The following is a 27458-nucleotide window of genomic DNA, read 5'->3' on the forward strand; positions in this document are numbered from 1 at the left end:
ACGCATTTTGGCAAGCTGCCTACCCACGATGGATGAACGGACTGTGCTCTACTGCAGCACCACGGAAAATAACCACATTTTTCCTCAGCTAAGATTAAATAATAATTGAAAGAACAGCATTTCTACAGCAGATTTTCCAAATTTTCTGCATAATTTTGCCTGTCTTGCATCTGCCAGCTTACAAAAAAGCATCGAGATTTCAATGAAATGGGGGAGAATTCAGCCTGTTAGGGAGGCACATCCCGTCCCTCTTCATTTAAGCACAAACTGAAAGATGAATAGGAGTTTGCAGAGAAGTTAGATAGTGGCACTTGCCCTAATATTGTCTGGGTTCTTCCATCTTGCTGCTCATGGTACCCCTTTTGAGAAAGTACATACAAGTAAAACACATATAATTAACACCGATAAATATACCACCAGGAAGCTGAGCAATGGAAAGTTCCTTTTGGGATATGGTTTCTTCCCTGAATTGTACTTAATACACAAATGAACAACAATTCTTTTCTGAATCAGCATGAAAATGAACAAGAGAATAGAAAAAAAAACTATGAACACAGCAAGGCTAATTGGGGAACAAACTGATGTTATTAGCAGATCCAAAGATAATTAATCATCTCCCAGGTTTGATTCTGTTACAACACCTCATATAGATTGCTCATGTATTAAGGCTTTGATAAACATTGCCACATAAATCACGTGGAGTTAAAGGCCACGAGCTCAGGAACAAGCCCTCCCTCCCATCGGTCAGGCCACCGAGAAGGTGGGAGTCAGGTTTTCAGCACGGGATGATCTTGCCCCTGAGGGAGGGCTTGGTGTTGTGCCAACCCTCATTAGCATCCAGGAGCAGAGCAAGGGAAAACACAGATGAGCACGAGTCAGAGAGAACACCAAAGCAACAGGGTTAGGGGTTGTATGCCCTACATTTAGTACATTTTAAAAGGTAACTGTTTATCTAATACATAAACATTGAGGAATAGTGCCGGTTAAAATCCTTGCTTATGTGCACAACTTTTCAGTAAATCCCTGTAAGTGCATTTGCTGTGGTCAAAGATTTTTCTGTAATGCTCCCCAGCAGTTCTTGAAAGCAGGTGGGTCACTGACATTCTTACAATTATTAATTTCCTTCATTTGTGAATTGCCTTTTGGATAGAATTTGAAGCACACAAACAGCACACAGAACAGCAGCGGTACGAAAATGCTGAGTCTCACATATGGGGACTTGTTCTCAACAGGGTCCTTCCTAACCAGGAATGGTGTATCAACCGCAGGATTTGTAAAGGAAGAGAGGGAGCTCTGTCTGCTCGTTGAGTTGCCAACATTGCCACGTTAGTCAGACCAAGCCTTTGATGCGTAATTTAGAAGAACAGATGTTTTATCTGGGAACTTGTCCAGATCTTAAAAAAAAAAAAAATCTGTGAGGAACTCAGTAGTGGCCTCTTTTGTCAGCAGCAGTAGCCTCAAAAGCACTGAAGAAATACTGAGTAAATATCTGGATTTCTAAATCCCAGCAGAGAAGCAGAGACATTGCTTGATTACCTTTGTGAGCGACATACACCGCAGTGATGAACTAATTGGTGATTGCACGTTAAATGGACTGAACAAAGCTGCAAACTCTGGACATGTTAATATGCCCATAATTTTTTCATCAATCCCGTTTTCTCATTCTGTTCTTTTCAAAAAAGCCCAAGAGTGACATCTTTCCTTCCCATCAACTGCACTAACACCAGCAGAGACAAATGGCATGAAGTTTTAACAGGATTGCAAATGTATGAGAAATCTTTGAGAGGTATTAAATACTGCGTTTCATGCAAAACTGAACTAATGAAGAGTCTTCCTCATAGATCATGTCCAAATTGAAAGGGGCTTTTAATCCATACAAAAGATTTCATAGGGCTCTATCATTAGTCCAAGGGCTATTAAGCATATAAGATGGTATCTTCAAATTTATCTTTTACACACTCTTTAATCACTGCTCAGTCTTGCCTTTTCTTTTAATGCCCTGTTCAATTTGTATTGTAAACGCCTTAGAGGATGTGCTGACAAAATGCTATTATCTGTCTGAAACTCCTCTTGGACATCTTCTCCCTTATCTTCGAGACCCAGGGTTTGTCACCAGGTGACTGTGGAGGGGAGGGAAGGAGGGACAGGGAAGGAGGAGGCTGCACAGGAGGGGCCAGGCTGCCCCTGGGGTATGGGACTTCTGGCAGGCTCCTTTGGCACCCTGAAGTAGCCCACCAGCAAACCCACTGGCACCGTGAGCTGCTCTCCCACACACCCACCCCACGTGTCTGGCCAGCTGGGTTGGGGGATCCCACATCCAGCAGATCCACCAGGGGCAGGATGGAAGCCACAGCACTGTGCAATATGTGACAGCTGTGCTGCCAGATGTGAGTCTTACTCTAAAGGCACGAGGCTTGCTCTGCCCGGAAGCCTTACAGGATGAGTTAGCCATCACAGAATCAGGGTCTGAGTAAATGTAAAATAACAATTTTTCATTTAACTCAATTCTATACTCTGTTATTGCATTCCTGCAGTGGTTTAAAAAGTGCACATTCCAGCACAAAGGAAATGAAACAGCAATGGCACTGCATTGTCACTGGTGATTTCCAAGTCAGCTACACTATGTTTGGAAAAATAGAGTTTCCTTGTGCTGCAGCTCTTAGGCCGGCCAGTTAACCAGGTGACACAAATCAGCATAGCTCTGCCTGGAAACCTCAGCAATAATGCAAGATGTTGCTCTCCTGATTACTTTTTGCTGAGCCTACGTGCTTTGTAAAGCCACCAGAGCAAGTTGATAATGATGCATGAAATGGAAAATCCTTCTGAGCACACCCCAAAGCACTGCGGATGCGCAGCGCAATTGCCATGGTGCTGAGTTATGCCGTGGTTCCTACCATACATGCCCCCACACTAATGTATTCAGGCTTTCATTGGTTTTAAATGGGTGCAACTCCACCTTTTGTAATGCATTTACTCCTGATTAACACAGCCTTAAATAGGGCTGGAGACGGATGTACAGTGGTATTCAGGTCAGGCACGCAAAAAAGAACAGAATGTTGTAGAACGAAAGATGAAAATCTTTAGTGGTGTGACTCCACTGATTCAAAACACCAGAGAATTTGGCCTAGTTACTTTCCTTACTGACACATCTACCCTCTGAGGTAAGGATAGCCAGATATTTTGAGAATAAAACCACTTTGGGGACATATGTGCCACTATCACACATCAGCAGTAGCTCTTTCAGCATTAAAAAACTTGCTGGAAATTGTTTGGAGAATTTTCAAAGTAAGTTTTCAATACTTTTCTATTCATCTCCATAGTCACAGTGCTACTCAAAGGTTAGCTGAAATAGCTGCAGGCAGTGGAGGAATCATAGAGAGATCACATGAAACACTGCCTGGTTTCTGGAAAAAAGGGATATTCAGCTCCTCCTTTATACCATTACTCTGTACCATTTTGACCGCTTTTGGGACATTAAATACTGGAAATGGCTCAGAAAGCATTTGGCTCAACATCTATGTCTATATATCATAAGAACTAGTATGTAATGCAAGTGCTTTAGATCCATCCTAACCAGAAAATGTAAGGTACATAATGCCAAAAATGTCATTAGAATGTAAGCACTGCACATAGTCGCACTCCTAACTTCCTTCCAGGCTTCATTCCATATTGAAAACCAAAGGTTAAACATACCGCCTCACGCACATTATACCTTTTACTTTGTATTATAAATCAAAGTAGTTTTTTTTTACTGGATTAGCTTCCTCAGCCAGGTAGCCGTGAGAAATGATGAGATGTAGTACTGGTACATGGGAATCAGATCATCCTGAATTTAGTTTGGCTTAAACAGTTGTGGAACTCAAATCTCAGCTGACAATGACACTTAGGGACCTGAGTTCTTACAAGCAAATTTTTGCATCTCTACTAAGTAGGGAAAAAAAACTGAAGACCAGTTCCCAGATTTATCAGTCACACATAATGAAAGCAAGACAACATATTTTTCTTAAAGTACAGCCACTCAGCATTACCCATTACAGCTATACAGGTTTTATTCAACATCTGTTGGCAAATGGAGGGGTTTAATTCTTCAATTTTATTCTTAGTCTCGACTAAGAGAGATTCTGGAGTTACTCAAGACCAGTTTCCTTACTGGTTCTACTTGTTCTGCATCCAAAATAGGGCAATGTTAGTTTATTTTCTCTAAATTTGTTTATAAATTTCTTCATTCTTGATTGTTCATAGCATACTGCAACCTATATCCAGCAGGCTTTTCTTTGTTTATGAATAGCTTCTCTCAGTGAAGTTCTGAAGCTTATTTGAAGATCTCAGCCAAAGTTTTTAACATCTTAGCTATTTCACTTGCTCTTAATTCAGTCATTCAACAATCAGACCTGGAGCTTTCTGTAATTATATCACTCCCAGGAGAGATGATTTAAAAAGTTCTACCAACATTTTCAGTCCATTACCAAATTTAAGCAGAGGTTTGATATATCTATATTTTAAAATTATGGGTTTTAATGTTCCTTTTGGAGCTTTCTCATTTTACTTCTTCTCATCATACTGGATGGCCATGAAAGCACAAAACGCTCAGACAACATGAAGTGTCCTTACCTGTGTACCAGCTGCTTGCGGCTTACACAAATAGCAGTTTCATAGTCATGAGTGACACACACTTTATGTGGGCTGCACTTCACCTTCAAACACGGATCTTTGGATGGATCAAGGGCTATAAAAAAAACCAGACATAGTAAAAAAAAAAAGTGAGAAATGCATATAAAGTTATCTCTTGGTTTACAGATGACAAACGGTTAGAATGAACAACCCCACATATGAGTGAATAAATACTTTGCCACTTTATAGCATGTACTGGTGTTTTCAGGCTGCATGCTAAATAGAGATGTATAAGTAGAAAGATAGGCGAAGAGCTTAAAGATTCTGCATAGTGCTAATAAATTTAATTTCACAGATACTCTAAAACAGGTGTATTATTTTGTAGAAATTATTTTTAATTTTTACAGATAAGCCTCTCCTGTACTTAAAATGCTTAAGTAGAATAGCAGTGATAACAATAAAATAATCCTGGGCTTCTTTACAACAATCTCCATGAGTAGCAGTGCTGTCGGAAGTGGGATTAGAGAGCATGATGTGTTGTTATCTCAGAGCAAATATGCCCAAGCTGTTGTCCCTGCTGATGTTCCCCAGCTGAAGTTCTTCCTCTAAAGTCAGTTCTCACACTCTTTATTCTCCTTCTGACACTATTTAATGCTACCCCTCTTGGTGGTAGCATCCCCACTTTGGTTTATGACTTTGGTTCCCTGAGGAGCAATCACTACTGCTTTGTCCTTTTCCCTAACAGGAGCCTAACAGAATCTGGGGACAGACAGGTATATGTTGCTGAGGCTGCTTTGTCCTTTTCTCCAACAGCCAAACAGGAGCCTAACAGGATCTGGGGACAGACAGGTATATGTTGCTGAGAAAGATATCTTCAGTCAGCCTCAGGGTGAATATTCAGTGAGCAGTCTTTCTCTCCACAATTCTTAAGTTGCCAGAGAAGAGGACATGGGAGCAGTAAAGGGAATGTCTCTCCTGTTAATGTGATGGATATTTGATGTACTGCAACTAGTCAAGAGTCTGGAAAGTGCACAAAAGTGACATGCAATCCTGCACTGGAAAGGATTAACCCTCAAGATTAACACAGATGTGCACATGCACACACACACACACCCTGCTTATGTGACAAGAGTACTCAGAGACTGGACCAGCACAGCGACACAGTGCCAATATTCTAACCGGAGGCTCCTGCAAAGATGCCCATTTAGCTTGTGATGAACTGTTTTTCCCAGATGCAACAAAAAGACTGAGAAAGGCACAAGGAGAGTCTCAGGAAGCCCTTCATTCTTTTCTCTCTCTATAAAACTGTCTCCTAACACTAAATAAAGAAATTAGCACATGGGATATTACACTAGCTTTTGCTAGAACTGCACATACACTGCACATGCCTTTCTCCTCCCCTCAAATAAATGAAGATATTAATCACGTATCAGAGGCCTGATGTGCTAAAATTAGGATTTGGTTTGGGATGATGCTGTTTAGCACCCAAAGCGAACAAGAGGGTCTGATCTCAGTGGAGGCAGGAGCTGCTCCTTCACAGAGGCAAGAAGATGCTGCTGCATTGGGCACCGGAGCAGGCGCTGGAGCAACCTCCTGCTCCCTACAGAAGCTCAACAGACCATATTTGTTGTCCTGCAGTGTGCAAGCCTGCCTGCCTGCCCCTGCCAAGCTTCTATAGGCTGCTTCCTTAAATGAGTAGTGATTTGGTAATCCTTGAAATAAAAAAAGAGAAGCAATACAGTGCTGTGCAGGATACGCTCCGATTAGAGCACTGATCCCACCTGGGAAAATCTCTTACAAACACTTTTGTGCAATCAAGTCCCATTTGAAAGGCTATCTATCTAAATTCATTCTCTCACAAAAGGATGCTTCTGAAGATCAGCAATAAGACATATCTGCCTGGATGAATTACAAATATTCAAAAAACGGTTATGTGAATACTTCAGAAGGGACACCACAGCCATACAGAGAAACCGCATCTTTAAGAAGTGATTTTTAGATAAGATTTTTTGGGACAATATTTTGCCATGGATTTGACTTTCTGTTCCTCTTCAATGCATCCTCAAATTCCATCTTACCTCTCCACTCCCTCCCCAGATAATGAGATGCTCTTGGAAATGGCCAACTCTTAATTTCATTTTTGGGACTGTATAAAGCTCTTATTGCACATTATGATAACTGAGTTTCCCACTGTTACTGAACAATCAGATAAACTTTTAAAGGATACGATTTGAAGTACAAGGAGTTTCAGTTTACTGTGTACCAAATTTCTTTATAAATGTATTTCCAAGAAGCAGAGAATTCTGTTTTCCTGCAGTGCTGAAGTGCTGCAGCTGTTCTGTGTCGGTTAAAACAGCCGTAGCGACAAGCTCGTACCACATTAACACCCATTACACATTTGTGATGGGCAATTGAGCATCACTAGTGCATATGTATTTAGTGGAATGCCTTTGGTGCAAGACATGGGAAATCATAAAAATAAAACAGAAGTGTTAAAAGCTTTTTCTTTTAAAGCCATTAAAACTGATAGAAAAGGTGAAGTGAGCAAGGAAGGAGAAAAGACCATCTGTTTCCTGCACCATAAACAACAAGGCAGCCACATGCAGTGAGCTGCCATTAGGAAAAAACATGGGCAGTGTTTGAGGGGCCAAGGTCCATCCCACTGGGGAGACCAAAGGCTGAAAAGGCTCTTCAGGGTTGTTTTGCTGTCACCTTTTGGTGTATTTTCTAAGTCAGATCAACAGGCAGATAAGAAGTAGCCCAGTCCCTGCTCTTTACATTCCCAGAAGACAGCTTGTGTGATGGGCATTCTTAATGCTCTCACTTCGCTCTCACTGGCGACTGAGTTAAAGACTGAGGCAGGGATTGAAATGGCAAGCCACGATTTCCTTCCCTATCCATCTACCTAGACATTCTTAAACTGCAAACCAGAGTGAGATCCCCTCTTCTGTAAAGCCTTCAATGGGTAAGTGCCACTTGGAGCGTGAAGGGTCACCAGAATATAGGTTCAGTGACCTGACAGAATTCAGGCATCGTATCCATACGAAAAAAAAATTTAATGACCAGAACTTTTGCTGGCTTGCAGCTGGCCTTGCTCTTTTATTCGAGCACAAGCATGTTGTCTGCTTTTGCTGGTGACCCATCCTTGATGCAAAATGCTGCATCAACAGAAACCATTGTGCAAATTGGCTAGGAGCCCAGGGCTAATATCTGCCAACGTTGTTGGATTGCTGGAGAGCACTCTCCAGCCCGGTGCTCATAGTGTTCTGTCGGCCAGAGCCTGTGTAAGTGGGGTTGTGGGTTTAGCTTTGAAAATCAATACTAATTTGGCACAAATAAGAGAAGCAAGATTTAGGCCCACATGATCTATGTGACATCATTCAGAGTTTTAATACTTAGCATTTTTTCATAGTAAAATTTACTGTATTTGGAGAATTATATCCACTTTAGGATGCTCCTTAGGTCTTCTAAGCCACTAAAAATACATGCACTTCTGAAGTACGTATATTCTGAAACAGCATCACACAATGCATTATTGTTAAAAGAAACACAACTTTTGAATATTTTGCAATTAAAGAAAAGAAAAATATTGTTGAAGGGTCCTCAGTTTGATGCAAAGGAATAGGGAAAAGATGTTAGAAATCCCAGTCACTATTTGCTTTTAAATCAGGCCTCAACTTCTCTCTCAGTGTCTTGCTTTTAAAATCTGAAAATAATAATAATGTTGGCAATAATAAAAAAGCTTTTCCCCACCTGTGTGTTGGATGAGTTATTTCATTCATGGTGGAAAAGCTCATGAAGTTCCTTAAATGGAACACACTAGAGAACCATAATTTCTTATTCATTGCGAACAGCCCTTATATACAGTTCAAAACAGTAGAAGGAAGCTTATTAAATACAAGCAAAACCACAGACTTTGTCAGAAGACAGCAAAAAACCCCATAACGTGGATGATTATTTCTCAAGACTTTTTACCACTTAATGCAGAATGCATGATCCATATGAACATAAAAGGTCAAAATAGGTATTTATACGTCTTCAAAGTTCCTCAACATGTTAAATAAGTTTGGAAGGTTGTTCTACTGCTAAGCAACACAAGCCCTAAGGAGAGATCATAATAAGAAACAATTTCTGAAATATGCTAATCAAAGATCATGCTTTGTTAATCAGATTTCTACATGACTAGGAGCAGATGCTCATCATCTGCAGAAGAAAAGACCCTTGGGAATAAGATGAAAAATAACAACCATATTTGTCATCACAGTTCTTTTTGTCCTAAAGCAATGAGTACGAAATCTTTGAAAATGAAGAACCAAAAGTACAAATAAATAAATGAAAGTGGAAAGAGGAGTGAGAAAAAAAAAACCACCTAAGTTTTTAATTATAAAGATGTTCTTTTATCAGCTTGAAAGGAAAACTACAGCCATCCTTTTTCTATGTCAAAGAGTCTGCACAGTTACTCAGGTCTGTCTGCACAGTAATAACAAAAATACCTTAAGCCTGGCATTAATAAATGAATATTTTTCCACTTCTTCTTTAGACTGAGACAGAAGGTGAAATCAATACCGTTAATCTGACCTGGCAGTGGCTGAGGACTGGTCCAAAACTTTTGGAGGGCATCTGTGTCCAGTCAATATTGGAATTAACGGTTTCACATGAACACAAATTCTTTGATGAAAACCCACTCCAGTCACTGTGCCCATCTTTTGGTGAATCCAGGCTTCATAGTTTCCTGTCCCATTGTCCAGCTTTTCCCACATTATTAAATCCCTGCACACTTGGTCTCCAAGGGAAGCATCCATCCCAGAAGACAGCTGGCTGAAATACTGGGAAATACAGTAACGCACTTCTCTCTGTATAAACATTTTCACCCTAGAAAAATTTAGGATTTCTGTCTTTTTATCTTGGCTCAAAAGTCTTACTCTTCCTCACTTAACACCTAGATGCTTCTGCCACTGACATTTGTTTTCTGGCCAGCTATCCTGCTACCTGGGCTCTGAAGTCTCTTCCTGTCTGGCACAGCAAAAGTGAGGAAGTATTTAGATGGGCTAAAGCTTCTGCTTCATTGGCCACAACATTTTTGCAGGAAAATTGTAGACTCTTGGTCTGCTAGCTCTATAGGTTCTGCAGATTGTACTGCAAAGGGAAAAGGCTTTCATTTAGATGCAGTGACCCGAAACCTATACCAGGCCCATTTACACAAAATGCAAGTACGGGATCAGAATTCCTGTTGTTAAGAGACAAAGGACTTTTTTTCTAGCTTTTATTATGCACAGCAACCTAAGTTCTCTATTAAAACTATAAATCTTCTGTGGTCACCTCACAGAGATACCAGAATAATTGGTAAACAAGAAACACCAGGGATTTCATCAGACTGTTAACAACCTCCTAGCAGTTTGTTGGCATCTCTTTCCAATACCAACAGGATTACAAACACCAATTGCATCCCAAATCCCTTTCCCTCCCAGCTCCACAAAGCCAACCAGAGAATGTTTGCTTATGAACTGTATATACTTTCCTCCCCCTCCCTGCACCATTCACCACAGGCTGCGAGTTTGCAATATAATTCAGTGTTGGACAAAGACCTAACAACAGTGTTTGAGATACTTTTCTATTACATTTCGTGGTTTTATTTATTACCACTATAAAAGAAGACTTACGACTTGGAGGAAACTCCTTAGTTCAGACAATGGCAGTAGAGGGAGAAGTTGCTCCACAAACCTGTAGCTCTATATGCTGCAGCTGTGGGTCATTGTGTTAATCACAACACAGTAAATTTATTTTTCACACATTTGACTTTAAAAGGGTGATAACAAATAAATACTTTCAATGTCTTGCAGCAATGGATGTGTAATCCTGCAGAAACTGTACAACTAGTTCACAGCAAGATTTATGAGCTTGATTTTGTTTTTATGACCATTTGTTTGGGGGAAGAGAGTAATTTCAAACTCATAGCTGTTTAGTGGAGCTGAAACAAACTACACAATCAAAAAGAAATGGCATTATGTAAATATTGGGTTTTTTGTTTTCAAAATTGCCTGACAATAAGTACTATGATCACTCAATGACAAAAATACTTCTGCATAATGAAATGTCAAGAGCCGTTGCTTTTATGCAATCCCCTTGGAACTGTTCTGACTATATGAAAAAAGAAGAACATCTGTTGAGAAAGGTATGATGAACTGGAAAAAGAGACCTGCTGTCTGCGACACAGAGCTCCTAGTGAATATTTTAAGACCAAAAAAGATTGATAATAAAACAAAGTCTCTCAATTAAATGATGCATGACATTATAGGTGTGCATTTCAATATTCTTATGTATTACTTGATTCCAGCAACACTCCAGGAGCCAGCGCCAGAAGGAAAGCACAGCTCCTGGTCATGGAAGGCAGCAGTGAGGGCACAGGAGTTAGAGAGCTGCAACCATGGGCTGGGCTGGGTGGAAGGGTGACTCCCCACTCTGTGCAAAGCTCAATTGGCAGCTCACGTCAAACTTCAGATCTAAGAGGCAATGTTTCAAATCAGCATCTTGTCCCCACTTACAGCACAGTGACAGCCAAAGAGAAAGTGTGATTCAAGCAGCCAAGCAGTGACTTGGAGGAATTTTACTATATACTTCCATGAAAACCATTGCATTGCAAAGCTAGCCATGCAGCTAGCTTAAATAAGTATTAATGAAAATCTCTACATACTTTGCCATAGATTTTTGCTAGGAATGAGGCATGTTTTCAACACAAGACGGCTAAGACATGATGGCTGAAAACAGTTTTGGTTTTAAGATTTCAGTTATCCAAAGTAAACCGTAGGCTTCCCCCCAGAATTAGAGCTTCTACTCAAAGTAGATGATAAATCTATTTTTGTTTTTACTTAATGTGAACATGGTTATGCATATTGACTTAAAGAGCACTCAAATAAACATCACTCTGCTTTTCTGTGAAGACATGGTAGTTTTCAATGCTCCAGAGGTAAACTACAACCAATCCATGTGCTTAGTTTAGCCTGTCAGGGGAGCTTAACCCAAGTGCAACAGGACTTACCCATCGCCCTGTGTGAACAAACACCCAAGTAAGCCCGGGATGCACTTCTAGGCTTTTAGAGCTATTCGAAGGTTTCTGCCTATACCATTTCCCGAGATTTTCTTATTTTACAGGTTGGTAAGTGGCTAAGACTATGTTGTTTATTGGGGCTCAGTGTAATATTTCTTCTCAGAGCTGGTATTGATAATTCCGGTTTAAAAAATATTAATAAATAACAGATTACAACCCCCCCACCCCCAATATCAATTGCAAATAATTACTAATGCTTTTTATTCTGCTTCTGCAAATCTTGGCATAAATCATTCTGCTTCATTAGGGAGAAAATTGGTGTTAGCCCTCCCCCAAGTCTAGGGGAGAACATGTCTTCGATTAACAAGCTCAGATATTTAAGTCTCTCTTTCTCACATGCTCCCTTCTCTGCATAATTACTCAGAGCAATTTCCATACAGAAATCAATTCAGCTGAAAATTAATTACCATAGGCCTGAATGTTTCAAACATGTATGTGAATTATTTTCAGTAAATGGAATTTCTCAAGGCAGTTAAAAAGTAACATCTCAAACTGTCAGCAGTTATTGCATCACTGCATAGCATTTTGGTATAGTTTTGTTTTGTAGCACCCTAACATTTGAGGGGCTGACGATGTTGGTATAGTGCACAGAAACATCTATTTTAATTTTTATAAGAACTTTCAAAAATCTTTTCTTATTACTGACATAATTGCTTTTGACACTGCTGACGGCCATCCAAGGCAAAAGACGCTTCAAAGGACTCTACAGATTTCCTTTCCAAAGCAAAGGAAAAGAACCCAAGTATTTAAATGAATTTCCTTGACAAATATACAGAAAACTGATGCAGTGAAAATAAGTGAAGAAAGCGAAAAAAAAAGATAGGACTGTAAGTTAGGAAATATGCTTCCATTGGTAGATGTGATAGTCAGTCACCACCCACAATGCAGGTATTTGGCAAGCAACTACTAAAGAGACACATATAAGTTTAGAGTTGATTTTCTGAAGAGTGATAAAAGAGAAGCTCCTGGTTTGATTTCTGACAATAAATTGTTATAATTTCTATCTCAATATACTGCAAATGTATCTCAAATACTTCCCTATGCTGGAAAAAAAGCTGTCAAACACATCCATGTCCCCACTTTGTTTTCCAGCTAGCACTGGGTGCTCTTTGCACAAACAATTCTCCTGCCTGCAAGGGAAATGTCCACCCAGTGCCAGCGCAGGGCTCTGGCAGCGGTTCAGTACCGTGGGATCTGGCATCAGTGCCATCCTGCTTCTCTAAATTCCAAGCACTTCCACTATGTGATAATCTGTGCCTCTGTGTGTCATACCCGAGGGTGTGTTTCTGCATATCCCGATGAGCTGAAGGCAAAACAGACCTAAAAATCCCACAGACAGGACATTGGTCAGATGTTCTGTTCAATTATTAATTGCAGAAAGTATTGAGGGTACAAAAATAACCCCATTCTCTGGGATTCATAGGGCTTTGGCATATGTTTAATGACAGCAGCTCTACAGTTTCTGTCTTAGAGTCCCCAAAACCCCCGGGGTGATCCAGCTTTAAGCTCCCTGGGATGGAAGTAGAGCTTCAAAAGATCGCTCTAATCTTTAGTTAGTGGAACATGAGAAAATGAAGAAACCTCTGGTTGTGCCTTGCAGGGAGGTGCCTTGCAGTTCTGCAGTGTCTGTCTGAACAGATGCTCGGCACAGGAGCTGAGCTAAAACCACAACTGTTTCCTTGGGTCAGCATCAGCTCTCCGCTTGCTTTTCAAAGGTACCCTGCAACAACACAGTCAAGCGTCTCTAACCCCAGGCATCCTGCTGCTCACTCCAGATGATCTCCATCCCACCAGCTTGTCAGGGCTCTGCCACCACAGTTGCGGCTCTTGCTGCAGAAGACCTATTACTGATTCCACCCCCTGCCCCTTGGGTGCCCCAAGCCCAGCCAAACTTCCTCGGGAAGGAAATATGCTCCCTCAGACTTTCAAGCTCAATTTTCTAGCAAATGGGTGTGAGGAAAAGAGAGAGAAAGCACTTGGATCTCCACACTGGTAGAACTGAGGAGCTGATAACATCCTGTGAAATGATTGTAGTCAGATTTGATTTTTGTAAGAAGCTGAGATTGCAATTTCTCTATCCGTTATTGAACTTGGGTCCTGCAATACTGGCTGATTCCCTTAGATCTTCAGAACAGAAGAAATTTTGGTTTTCTTTTGAAAAGCCAGTAAGATCTTGTTCTCATTGCTGCTGGGGATATACTGAAAACATAAACTGCAAAGATTCTAAAAAAATCAAAGCAATAAAAAGACTTCAAATCATTATTAAAGAAAAAAGAAATTATATTTAACATAGCTTTGAGATTTCTCAATGCTTAGACTTGACAATACTCTGGTAATTTTGAAATGAAAAATATAATTTTTCCTGCGAACTGACCTAGACCATTTCGGCTTTCTATTGCACTGGAGTGAATTATCATTTATTTAGTGGGACTGCATTTAATACAAATTATTTTACTCCAAGACCAATGAAAACAAAACAGGTTATACCTTGTTCAGTAAACAATATTTTAAATTATTCATGCATAATTAAAGATATGCCTTTCCCATTTCAGATGAATACAAACACATATTTTTATTTTCTTGGAGAGAGGTTGCATCATATGTCATGAAACACTTCTGCAATACTTCTGAGGCTGTTGTAATTTATACTTCAAGTGAAGCAATAATATAATGGGAAAAAATTACTGTGATTTAATCAGACAGCTGGCTTGTGAGAAACTGAACCCTTTTCCAACTTTTTGATTAAGAACTATAATTAAGTGTAATACTGTGAACTATGAGTAGAATAAAATCAAAACTGAAACAAATATAAGTGGATATAGAACCCCTCTGTATTTTTCATAGAGAAAAATCTCTTACCAATCAAATTTTATCATTCTCCATTAGACATTTTATGTCATTAAATCTCATTTGAAAACATGAATAATGTGGGTTTTAATGTTTATATTTAGAGGCAACACAAAAGCAAACATGCGTTACTCTTATTACGGATTCCACCAGCAAACAGTAAAAAAGGAGGATCAAACTGCTGGTTTTAGGACTCAGTATTTCAGTATGCGTAATTACAATTCTTTTCTAACATAGCATTGTAGAGAGCCAGGCAAGCAATGGAAATTCTGGATATGAATGCTCTGAAAGGCTGACGAGTTTGCTCTATTTGTCGACAGATTGAATGTCAATGTTGTTACAGTTACAGCAATTCCCAGCCAGGCACCCTGCATATCTCTACACACTCGTATTTAAATGTTAAATGAGATAAGACATTCAGCCCTGGAAATGGGAAAACCTCTACTTTTTCTATTAAGTTCCTTTGCTTATTTGCTAGGAGAAAGGGAGCAGAATTTGGCTCAAAACATTATCAACTGAGTATGAAATCTAGGAGCTTCTTTTTATGCTTAATTAATAAGGTACAATATGGATAGAATTCCTTAAAAATTTACAGGGAAGAACTACCAACTTTACACTTGTTTTTAGCATCTTAGCATGTGGGCAGTGTCTGTCCTGATCAATGGGGCAAGAAGGACAGACACCCTTATGTTGTTTTCTTGTTCCATCATTGCCTTCTTTGTGACTTTGGATAAACAAGTTCATCACTCTATGCCTCCCTGCCTTTTTCAGTATTTAAAATGGGAACAGTAATTACTTACCTGTCTAGAAACCTGGGGACTCTTGGAAGGCATCACAAAACACAAGCAAAGGGCCCCTGTGAATGACTTGTAATGTAAAGATTTCAAAACAGCAAAATTCTGCAGAACTAAGAGCTGTTTCATGTTCATTTATGGCAGTCTGATTGTCTCCATGGAAACATGGGCAAAACACTTTATTTTCTACATCAACAAAGGAAGATTTGTTTCCACATTACATTAGTTTTAGTGTGCACTGAGCAAAACAAACACAAAAATAAAAGACTTTTCATAGACTGATTTCATTATGAAAAGATAACAGTTTCAGTCCCTGTCAACCTGATACCACAATGGAAAACCTTGCAAGATGGGCAGCATTCTGCAGAACACCTCTGGATTAGGGATGAAATAGAAAATTCACAGATTTGTAAGTTTACAGATAAAGAACTTATTGACAGAAGAAAACACTAGAATTTTAAAATTATAGAGAGTCATAGCCATGAGACATGATACTCCAGAGTGAGTGCTGCCTCTACTGCCCACAGGTTGTACATGATCTGGAAATCTGTGCAAGACAAACCACATCAAAAGTGTAAATTGGCTTGGGGCTGGCCAGCCTGATAGATTGTAGCTTAATGTAATTTTTATTGCTTTTGAGAGGAATTACCTAAGCAGGAAAAGATGAAGATCCTCTATGGATAATCAATTAGCCATATAATTGATATCCGGAAGAGGTTTAAATGGGAAATAAATGAAAGGACAAACACCTGTCCTGGCTGGTTCTGAAGTACAGTAAATATAAATACAGCAAAAAGAATTCCTTTTTCTAGCATTAATTTAACAGAAACAACCGGCTGTGAAAATGAGTGAGTATCTAACACCATTCCTCACTGCACAGTGCAAGAGACAATCTCTAATATGAAACAAATAAAGCTGAAAATTCATAAACTACAAAATCATTTTGTAAAAATTAACTCTACTCTGCTGGAATTGACCAGCAATTGCTGGAATCGTGACAAAGGCAAAAAATTTGAGACTAGGAGTTTCTAAACAGTAAGAGATTGGTGACTTTTCTGCACAGAATGAAATAAAAGAGTAAAAGAAGCAACCAACCTCAGAAGTGGAAAAAGCAGATTGTCAAATGGGCTGGAAAGTGGTCACAAGGAAGAGCGTTAGAATTGCAATTCAGAAGTGTCTAGTGGTACGATAGCAATGAAAATATGAAGTTATAGGATGTTAACAGCCCTTTCTATATGTTTTTTATTCTCTATGCTTTCATTGCTCCAGAACTGTGGAAACTGATGATCAACTCTGAATTCACATTCTCTTGGTTTCGAGACCTCAAAACTAATTTTCAACAACAAAGGATCACCTCTTCGGAGCTGCAGCTAAATCAACACACTTTGCAGTCAGCTTTTTATAGTTCTCTGGTAAATGCATACCAGCCTAAATTCTAGTCTCATTAATGCATTCCAGGGCATCCTGATATGTCTTTTGATAAGTGATTTTTAAACACACAAAAACAATGTTTAGAAGGCTTTAAATGTATTCACAGTTTAATTAGAATGCTTTATGTTTCTCAAAAAATTATACATTGATAAAGATGATATCTGACAGAGGAGAAATGCTATTTCTCTTGCCAATACTTAGCTAAAATAATTCTGCAAAAAAGATCTTTTACGAAGTTAAAGTTTGAACAGTCCCTTGTAGATACTTGAGTAACTGCCTGGAATAGCTAAAATGTTGGTTTGTCCTTTCCCCACTGAGAAAGAGCCGAGGCTGCCTCAGGCAATACAAGAGCAAATTCTGTAACTTTGCACTCAGCATGGTAGCTAAAATCCACTTTTACAACAGGAACAACTGCTCATAAGAGAATTGCTTCATTTCTGGAACACCTAGGCAAGAAATGCCTTGAAAAAGAGTAAGCTTCCTGAGTTACGAAGTAACACTGAATTATTCAGGGTTCCTACATGTTACTTTTTATTAGAACAAAGATAAAACATGGATTCTAATAAAAAGAAACCATGTCTATCAGTAATGCTGAATAATTCAAATACAAAGTAACAATGGGTTTTACTCCCTTTTAGGGAAGATATATATTATAATTCCAGAGTCAACTTGTCTGATCTATCTCTAGGCATATCTGGAGGCAGGGCCCCAAATATGAGACAAGAATAATGTATAGAGCAAGAAACTGTGTTACAGTGGTTTGGAGGCAGGCAAGAGGGAAGACCCTAATACCAAATAATGCCAGACGGTTTTCCAATTTTAAACAAGATCCTTGTTGAAAAATGATGCTCAGAAACAGTATAACTGTGACCTCAGTATTAAGGAGAAAAAAACATTTCCATTAACATAAACGTGCTGTGATGTTAAGGGAACAGAAATTGTATTTCAGCACAATTTATCCATCCCACTGCTTCTTCTACAGGATACATTTCTATTTGTTTTTAATCACTAAATTGACATTTTAATAAGGGTACATGACTACAAAGAGATCTTCTCTACTGCAGGAAGAGGGTGGAGCCAGCCGTACAGTAAAACGGACTGACAATGAGGGAGCATCTCTGACTCCTCCTTCCTCCCCTGTGGGGTTTGCAATACACCCCTGTGGGGTTTGCAATACACCCCTGTGTTACTCGGGCAGACGCTGAACTGGAAAATGAGTTCAGCTTGGTTTTACCATAATCAAACATTAAAATCTGTTCAGAGAAAATGTGTTTGTCTGACATAATGACTGAATTTGCATTTATAACTTGGGCAAGATAATTTTTCCAGCTGATTTCATAGTACTTTCCAGGATAGAGTCGCTGCCAGAAAACCTAACTCAAAATTTTCATCCACTCTAAGTCACGTCAGAGCAAAGACTGTAGACAACCTGAATTGGCTAGGTGTGCAGGAGAGAAAAAACTAACCAAGAGCTTCATCTTCTGTGCTCTGACCCCTTTTCAACACTTTGGATGCTAAAATAACTTTCATTACTGAGATGTAGAGGTGGGGAACAGCTGTACAAACTGAGCAGCAGTTAAGTTATAGTCCAAGTGGCTGGATCACAAGCCTTGGAAAGAAATACTGTCACATCAGGTCCTGCTGCTGCCACAGAGGCAGTCTTAGTGTTCAGCACTGTAAGTTCATCAAGAAGAGAGGAAAAATGTAATTTTGCCTAAAATGCTTGAGAGCCATGATGTTATCCAGCACAATTTGGAAGCAGGGATTCAGTGTTTCAGTCCAGGGTATTTAATGCAGCTACTTACACAATCGTCCCTTGCTCTTTCATACACAATACATATGCATACAAAAACTGTGAAGACGTTAAAAAAACAAAATTAAAAGAAATATCAGTATCTTAATGCCTTATTCCATGTGTATGTCTGGTATAAATGACCCACGAGGATATATCACAAAAACTGAGATTAAACTACAGCAACAGCCTTTGTACTAATGTGCAAGACCTAATGAGGGAATTCCTTTCTCTCTTTCTCGCACAGTATCAATTTCATGCCCTATAGGTTTTTAAATGGCCCTCAAATCTTCGTGATTTGTTTTTTTTCTCTAAAGGAAGACTACCATATCAGGTCTTTTAATGCAAGCTGAACAGTCAATAAGAGTCAAGATAATTATTAGGCATAATAGGCCCCCTAAACATGGAAGAATCTATATGGGACATGGCCATTAGTACGTGCGTAGCCTTTACTACTGGCTCCCAGTGTCTGTTGAAGGTAGATGGTGGTTCACCAACACGAATATATAGACAGGATATTTAAGGGCTTGGCAAAACTTCAGAACAGTAGGTGCCCCAAGCAGCAATGTAGGAAGAAGAAATCTTAAAAGCATCACATAACTACCAACATCCAGATAACTCATATAGCTTCAAAATGATGTTAAAATTTGTCCACTGCTACAGTCATATGTGTGGGTTTGCCATATAACAAACACCATTACACTGCCTGAAATGATCCCACATCTTTCTGCAGCTGAAATCAGAGATGGAGAAACCCACAACTGATCCCACTGCCTTTCAGAATAGAAGTTTCTGGCCCTCTCCAAGAGGAAGATCAACTGGAAGCCACTTCATTGCTTAGATTACACTTTTAATTAGAATTACATTATCCATCAACATTTAAAAGCTTCTAGACTCTTTTGGGTATTTTTTTGAGATTAAGTGTGCCTTTTATCAACTCTCCTATGTCACACCTTAAGAATATGCAAATGCACAGGCTCAGATTTAGTGGGAAGAGATAGAAAGTCCTTACGGGAATATTGCTGCCCATTAACAACATCTCAAGCAGTGCCCATGCTCCCATGTAGTTGTTTCCTCTCCAGCACCATGAATTTTCCAAATCCAGTATAGAAAAAAATTGTAATATTTCTCATTTTATCAGAAAGGCAGAGAATGCAACCAAGTATTTTGGTCACATTTGAAAGAAGTATTCAAGATATAATTTGTACATCACAGAAAGGGGGGGAATAGGGCACGAGGCCATCTGTCTTCTGACTGAAACTGATACAGGCTTTAATGGAGTTCCACTGGGGATCTGGCTTAAGCAGGCTGGCAAGAAAAGAAAACAAATGTGAAACATTTAATGAAGCAGAATGTAAGTGAGCATCAACCAGTGTGATAGCCTGTGATGACTCTGAAATAAAGATATGTGCTCTTCTTGTAGGAATTACAGACTCCTGAGGCAAATCTTTAGCAGAGAACACCTACTTGAACAGCCCTCAAGGAATACTTAATGTTATGTGAAGAACAGAAGGCTCCATGAATTGCTAACTGTGCATCTTTCAGTGGAAAACAAAAAATAAAACCTAGAAAGTATCAAACAACTAAAGCCCTTGGGAATGTATGAGAGAGAGAGAGAAGGAGAAGTACTAAGAGACAGAAGTACCAGAGATTCTTCTTGAGTGTTGCATCTTCTGTGTGCCCACTGACCCCACCAGTATCTCTAACTCATACATTACTCAAGAGCTTGCAAATGAGACTGGAGTACTACAGAAATGCTGTATTTCAGCACGTCAGTTTATTTTGGTACTTTAATCACAGGTTGTCTACTTGCTGACATAAAACAATCCTAATCTTTGCCCAGCTCTCACTTGCTAATTTAGCTTGCAGCACGCATTTAACTGATCTCTAGGCTACATCCTCATCTTTGAGGAGAGACTTCCTCATCTCGCTTCAAATGACTCAGAGGATTCAATATCCAATTAATTTTCTGAAAATCAAGTTGCTCCATAATTTTGCCAGTTGGAGTGAGTGTGTGTTAAATTTACTTACCAACATGATCTTCTTTTATTGTAACTTGACATCTTATCTCATCAGCACTGCCTTGAAATATTGATCTGGGAAAATATGCTGATGTTTAATTGGAAGGGGGAAGGAATGCGTGTGTGTGTGGGTGGAATTTCATCAATTAGCCACCTACCAAATTACTCTGCCAAGAGGGAACAAGTATAACTGATATTACATATCCTAGATGACTCTGGAAAGAGCACAAAGGCAAGAACTAGCATCTATACCCCAATATGATCTTAAGTCTCAGACTGGAGGATAACAATTAAATTCTGGTACAACTAAATACCTCAATCCAGTGAAATCCATAATCCACAGCACTTTTACTAATCTTTTAGAAATCAAAAGCCTCATCTGTCCACTACCCAGATCGAATGAAGTGTAAGTTGTCCTTGTTGCTCCCTCCTGATGACTGAATGAATCCTTTTGCACTGTATGAGACCACAAACAGCAGCACACTATCCATTATGCTGTTTCAGCTGAGGGCTGGTAAGTTTTAACTACAAATAGTAATTTAACATGGATTAACCAGGTATCTGAAAATCATGTGAACATATTCAGAGATTTCTATTGAGCTCGAGTGATAGGATCTTGAATCTGTAGAAGGATCAGAACTTTTTTTGGTGTCATATGTATAAAACAGCACCGACAAGGCCTTTATTCTTAGCCTTGAATTTATTATTCTGAAATTTGATCCGATAAATCAAAAAAAGTTGTTCAACTGAATGCAACAAGTAAAAATCCATGCAATTCAGATCAACAGGTTGCCTAGACAATTAAGAAGAAATGAAAGGAATAAGTTGCATTTACTGGTGGGATATCCATTAGAGTATGTGGAGAAACACTGATGAAGCAGAAGGGGGAGTGATGGTGATGGCAACTAGAAGGCAGAGCTCCAGTTAAGAGGATGTGGTCACACCAGCTCTTGGGAAAGGAGCATGGGCTTGGTGAGGCATTACAGAACTAGATTTGCAAAGCAAGCATCAAACACAGAAAGCATCACACACAGATTTTAGCTGTGGCGGATAAAGCCAGATTGCTATTTTGAGAGCCCTTGAATTCATTATATTCCTACCTGTGGTCTAGTCAATGAAGACACATTTTATCATCTTGATGTACAGCATAAAGAATGATTTCCCTCATTAATACAAATTGAACTTTCGGTTCCAAGCAACTCAGATTACAAGAGGCTGTAAGAATGCATGGCTAGTCCTGCCCAAATTACTCAGGATATGGCCTTAATTAACATTCTTGCAGTCATTTGTTTAATTTTATATGTTTCAAAATGTTGTGTTTCAAAGCAACACAGCTGTGTTTAGAATATTCACTAGGTACAAAACTGGAAAAATAAATTGCTCAGATGTTCTTATTTTTAAATATTAGCTTGAAAGCAATATGGTATTTGTACAAGATACAGTTTACACCAACTAGTATATATTCCTGTGCATAATTGAAGCTTATATTTGAAAAAAAAAAAAAAAAAAAAAAAAAAAAAAAAAAAAAGAAAGAGCAAACTTGGATTATATGGCATTGCACTTGCATGTGCTAGTGATGCAAGAGGAAGTTTCATCTCAGCAGCTTCTCTTGCCTATAGTCTCTTGTTTTTAGCCCCCCATGACATATGGGCTCTATACACGAAAATATGGTACTGGACAGCAACTGTAAGATGCCAGAATTTGGCAATGTTCTAAACTGTTACTCTGATGATACACTTCATTAAAATGTAATAAATACCAAGGACAGTATTTTAAGTATGACGAACACATGCTGAACTTAACTCAAAACTGGGACCGGTTAACTATATTTCCAACTCAAACTCTGATTCAAAGTGACTGCCTGAACACTCTCTCAAAGAAATCTGTTGTATGGGAAGGTATTACACACAGCTTTTCTGTGTGGGGTGGCTAATGGTGATGAGAGCCGCCATTTCAATAACACACTTTCAAACTACAGCATTTTTTCCTAATACCTGAAGCAATTTGAAGCGCTTGGTGTTTATCTCATGTAAGGGAGTGCAATCTCTTAATACATTCTGTTCCACATTTCCTTACAGCCTATATCATTCAAAGGGACAAAATACAAGAATATAAGATTTCCCATTTGAGAGACTGAAACAAGAAATGAAAACATTTATATCACTTAAATCTCACTCACTCACATTTCCATTGAAGTTTAAAGAATTCTAAAATTCTCCAGTGTTTGACAACTACCAGTTGGGAAATTATGTTGATGTAGAAATGTCAAGACATAAACATACCAGGTGGGAAACCATCTCATTTAACATTAGATTCCCACACTGTAGGCATCTAAAACCTGACTACTTTTTTGACAGCTATCTGAATAAGAGATGAATTGCACCCCAGAGTATCTGTTTGCCTGTACCAATGAGAAAGAGGATCTTGACAATCAGATCCATAGTAACAGAGAACTAAATGTAGATGGATGAATCCCTGCTGCTGTGATGATGCACCCTACTGATAATGCAATAATCCATAGGGGGGAAAAAAAAATGAGACAACTTTGGCTGGCTCCTGCATTTCTGAGATAATGCTATTAAAAATATTTGATTGCTAACAATGCTACCATTTCATTTGGGCAATGAAGTGGTTTCCTTAGATGAGAAAAAAGAGAGGGGTATGTTGTATTCAATTACTCATCAAAAAGTTCCAAAAGCAATTATGCATTGAATTTATCAGCATATACATCAACAGGTACTGCAATTACTTATTAAACAAGCAGCATGCTTATGCCTGTACCTGAAATCTAAGACCTGCCCCTGCATATCTTCAGCGTACGGGGGTTTAAAAGCCTGGTAAGTAGAATTATGGATTCCCTGTTTAGATTATATAAGTCACAGTGACTTTCTTAACCTGAGCTTTTACACTTCAGTTATCTATCAGAGCTGGTAGCTTACTCTGATAGATACAGCCTAACATTACTAGCACCTTAGGAAGATTTTAAATTTCTTTGGTAATCCTTCAAGAACCTTAAAAATTGCAGTAGCTGCACTTTAGCCTGTGGGAAAATGAAAGCAAGAGGTTTATCAGCCTTACGTGAGGAAATATGGAGAATAAAAGGCGGAGCTAAACAGAGAATTCTAGTATTTCTGGCTGCTAGTTCTGAGCCATTTCACTGAAATGTGCTTCTCTGGCACCATGACTTAGCCAAATTTTATGCTGCTGCCTCTTATTTGCAAAAGCTGGAAGCTTCTGGACAAAACTGCACAGGAGAACGACCTCAGTCACCGGGAGAGTGGCTCCTACCGGCTATTTGAAGGACTGCTATTGACAGGAGTAAAGAGAGGATTATTTTATTTGTGCTGTAGACAAGAAAAATCCCTGTATATTCACAGGAATGTGAACAGAACCCTGCATATGACATAGTAAATCTTAGGGAAGATGCAGGCTACGCTCCTCAGCTCTGAGCTCCCTGCTGATCTATCGCAGAGATGGACTGTGAAGCAATTTCAGAGCATACTACGTCTTGCACTGCCAGCCAAGCGATGAATAGCATGGTGCCTGCCAGGGAGCAGTGGGACTTGGGAGGAAAAAAAAGCAGGACATGGAAATTTCCTGCAACTGCAACATTTGGTGGACCTGGGGAGAATTTCCCACTCATAGTCAGGACTCAAGAAAGGAGAGAAATCACTTGCATCCACACCATATTCCCTACAAGAAACAAGTGAAAGAACCAGTATCAACAGGTCAAAGAATTAGAATTAACAGGCAAACTAGTATTCACATAGCATTAATAAATCATAGTGAGGTTTGAAACAATTAGCTTAACAGACAACAGCTACAGGAAGCAACAGAAAGTTAATTATGTTGCTGAAGCCACAAAAAGACAATTTATGCTCTTGGAAGTACTGTGATTCCAGGGGTATTTCATATTTGGTGAGTGTTTTTGCCAAGAGAATTTGCAAATAGAAGGTGTGAAATTGGGAAAAATTCTTTTCCAGATCTTAATCTAAAGTCAAGTTCCAAATTTCCTTCTTTCTCTGTCATGAAATGTTGTTTTGTTTTAGGTAACTATCCCTTCAAAACGTGATGCTGACAACTATTCTTGAAGTCAGAGTTGGATCAGAAGATTTTAATGCTGGCAGAAGCATCCCCGTATCCCCCTGCCTGGTGGCAGGCTTTATCCCTAAGAACACCTCCAAAGTTCATTATTTGTTAGTTATTTCAATTTTAGATATGAAAAATAAAAAAGATTCCATAAAGTTCTGAATGCTGACAGTATAAATATTCATTCTTTCTCCTGTTGTCTTTTTTATTTATGCGCTTGCTTCACATACAAAGAGTTTTTAATGGCATGAACAGTTCCCTTTGGGAAAACAAATGGTCCAAGCAAAATGCAAAATGATTTTTTGTTATACTAATAGCAACAAAAATGTGATTACTGCTGAAGGAGATTTGTGTCCCTCCAAATCCTTCTGATACTTATGCAAATACTGAAAAGGGCGGTGTTTTACCCTCTGTGGAACAAATCTTTCATACCACAGTGTAGAAGCAGAGTCTATATTCCCACAGAGGAAGGTTAAAGAGCTTGTCAAGTGCAGTGTTAAAGTAGGGGCATCACAAGGAACAGAACATACCGAAAAGGCAGATGGAAGCAATTTGAAGGCCACTTGAAAATTCCCAATGCAGCAAGTGGCACATATGTATTTATTTCCCTGGACATAGGCTAGAAGAGACCTGAACCAGAGATACCTGATGTGCCCATGGAAAATATTAATTAGCCTGAGGAACACAGGGATTTTGCTAGGGAGGGATTTGTGTCGAATGCGAGTGGCATGGATTTGGGGAGATACTCAGTAATTTTGGATCTTGCACTGCCTGAACTCCTTTGCCAAACCTTCCTACAGATTTATGGAGAAGGAAGCAATACAGCTTGCCATAAAGCAGTTTCACATTCTCTGTGTAAAGTTACCTGCTGCTTTATTTGGTTTGTCAGGCACTGCTCTCCTGCCTCTTTCCCTGCACTGCTGTAAAGTTCCATTACATCTCCACAGTAATCTATAACAATTGAGTCTGAAGTGAGGCTATTAAGAAAAGACAAAAGCACCTTGCTTCAGAACTCTCTAAAAATGAAAAACATATTCCTGATTTCACATTGGTATTTCATTTATTTTAGGCTTATGAAGGGCTCTTATTCTCTAATCATACAAATGGATAATATATTTCCGTTTCCATTAAGCTTCTGATGTCAAATTTTTCTTCAGTATTGGGGTAATGGAATTTCTCATTATTTTCTCATACGTTCCATTGAGGATACTTGGTCTTTATTTGTAAATAAATAGAAGAATAAGTGAGGAGATAATAATAGTTTGCATTTTAATGGCATGAACAGTTCCCTTTGGGAAAACAAATGGTCCAAGCAAAATGCAAAATGATTTTTTGTTATACTAATAGCAACAAAAATGTGATTACTGCTGAAGGAGATTTGTGTCCCTCCAAATCCTTCTGATACTTATGCAAATACTGAAAAGGGCGGTGTTTTACCCTCTGTGGAACAAATCTTTCATACCACAGTGTAGAAGCAGAGTCTATATTCCCACAGAGGAAGGTTAAAGAGCTTGTCAAGTGCAGTGTTAAAGTAGGGGCATCACAAGGAACAGAACATACCGAAAAGGCAGATGGAAGCAATTTGAAGGCCACTTGAAAATTCCCAATGCAGCAAGTGGCACATATGTATTTATTTCCCTGGACATAGGCTAGAAGAGACCTGAACCAGAGATACCTGATGTGCCCATGGAAAATATTAATTAGCCTGAGGAACACAGGGATTTTGCTAGGGAGGGATTTGTGTCGAATGCGAGTGGCATGGATTTGGGGAGATACTCAGTAATTTTGGATCTTGCACTGCCTGAACTCCTTTGCCAAACCTTCCTACAGATTTATGGAGAAGGAAGCAATACAGCTTGCCATAAAGCAGTTTCACATTCTCTGTGTAAAGTTACCTGCTGCTTTATTTGGTTTGTCAGGCACTGCTCTCCTGCCTCTTTCCCTGCACTGCTGTAAAGTTCCATTACATCTCCACAGTAATCTATAACAATTGAGTCTGAAGTGAGGCTATTAAGAAAAGACAAAAGCACCTTGCTTCAGAACTCTCTAAAAATGAAAAACATATTCCTGATTTCACATTGGTATTTCATTTATTTTAGGCTTATGAAGGGCTCTTATTCTCTAATCATACAAATGGATAATATATTTCCGTTTCCATTAAGCTTCTGATGTCAAATTTTTCTTCAGTATTGGGATAATGGAATTTCTCGTTATTTTCTCATACGTTCCATTGAGGATACTTGGTCTTTATTTGTAAATAAATAGAAGAATAAGTGAGGAGATAATAATAGTTTGCAGAGAGAAAAAGTCTGCCTAATTATGGGGTTGTTTCTCGAAGTGTTCTGGACTCTACCACAGCAAACCTTGAAAAGTTGTAATTGAAAGCCACAGCACCTCCGACAGGCTTTACACTGATAAAAAGGGCACAATAATTAATCACTCGCCTTATTAGAAAGATATGATTCTTCACAGTGATTAAAAATGACTACAAGAGCTGATAACCTGTTAACTCCTCAGGAAGGCAGCTTTGTGAATGTAAGAGACGTTAACTGCAAGTTATGTCAGCAACAGAATACAGATGAACTGCAACGGAAATGGTAAGGGCAGTGTTAGCATCAGGGAAGAAATTATTCAAATACAATGTATTCTAAAACCACCTTCTGCTAAATTAAAGGAACACACTAATAATATATGTGATGAGCTGGAAAGAAAATCTCAACAGAAAGCTAAGACCAAACACTTTCCTGGTTTTTTCTTTCTGATATCAT

General features: G+C 39.0%; 1 protein-coding gene across 2 annotated transcripts in view; it reads right to left on the minus strand.

The window, feature by feature from the left end:
* Nucleotides 1-27458, minus strand: part of SPOCK1 (sparc/osteonectin, cwcv and kazal-like domains proteoglycan (testican) 1) — a 301385-nt gene that overhangs the window by 123748 nt on the left and 150179 nt on the right. For both annotated transcript variants that reach the window (XM_014948206.1, XM_014948205.1), the window contains one exon: nucleotides 4612-4726. In XM_014948206.1, the coding sequence (XP_014803692.1) occupies nucleotides 4612-4726 (115 nt within the window). The remainder of the gene's footprint in view (nucleotides 1-4611; nucleotides 4727-27458) is intronic.

This window comes from Calidris pugnax, unplaced genomic scaffold, assembly GCF_001431845.1.
Source record: "Calidris pugnax isolate Ruff unplaced genomic scaffold, ASM143184v1 scaffold27, whole genome shotgun sequence".
Classification (NCBI taxonomy): Eukaryota; Metazoa; Chordata; class Aves; order Charadriiformes; family Scolopacidae; genus Calidris; species Calidris pugnax.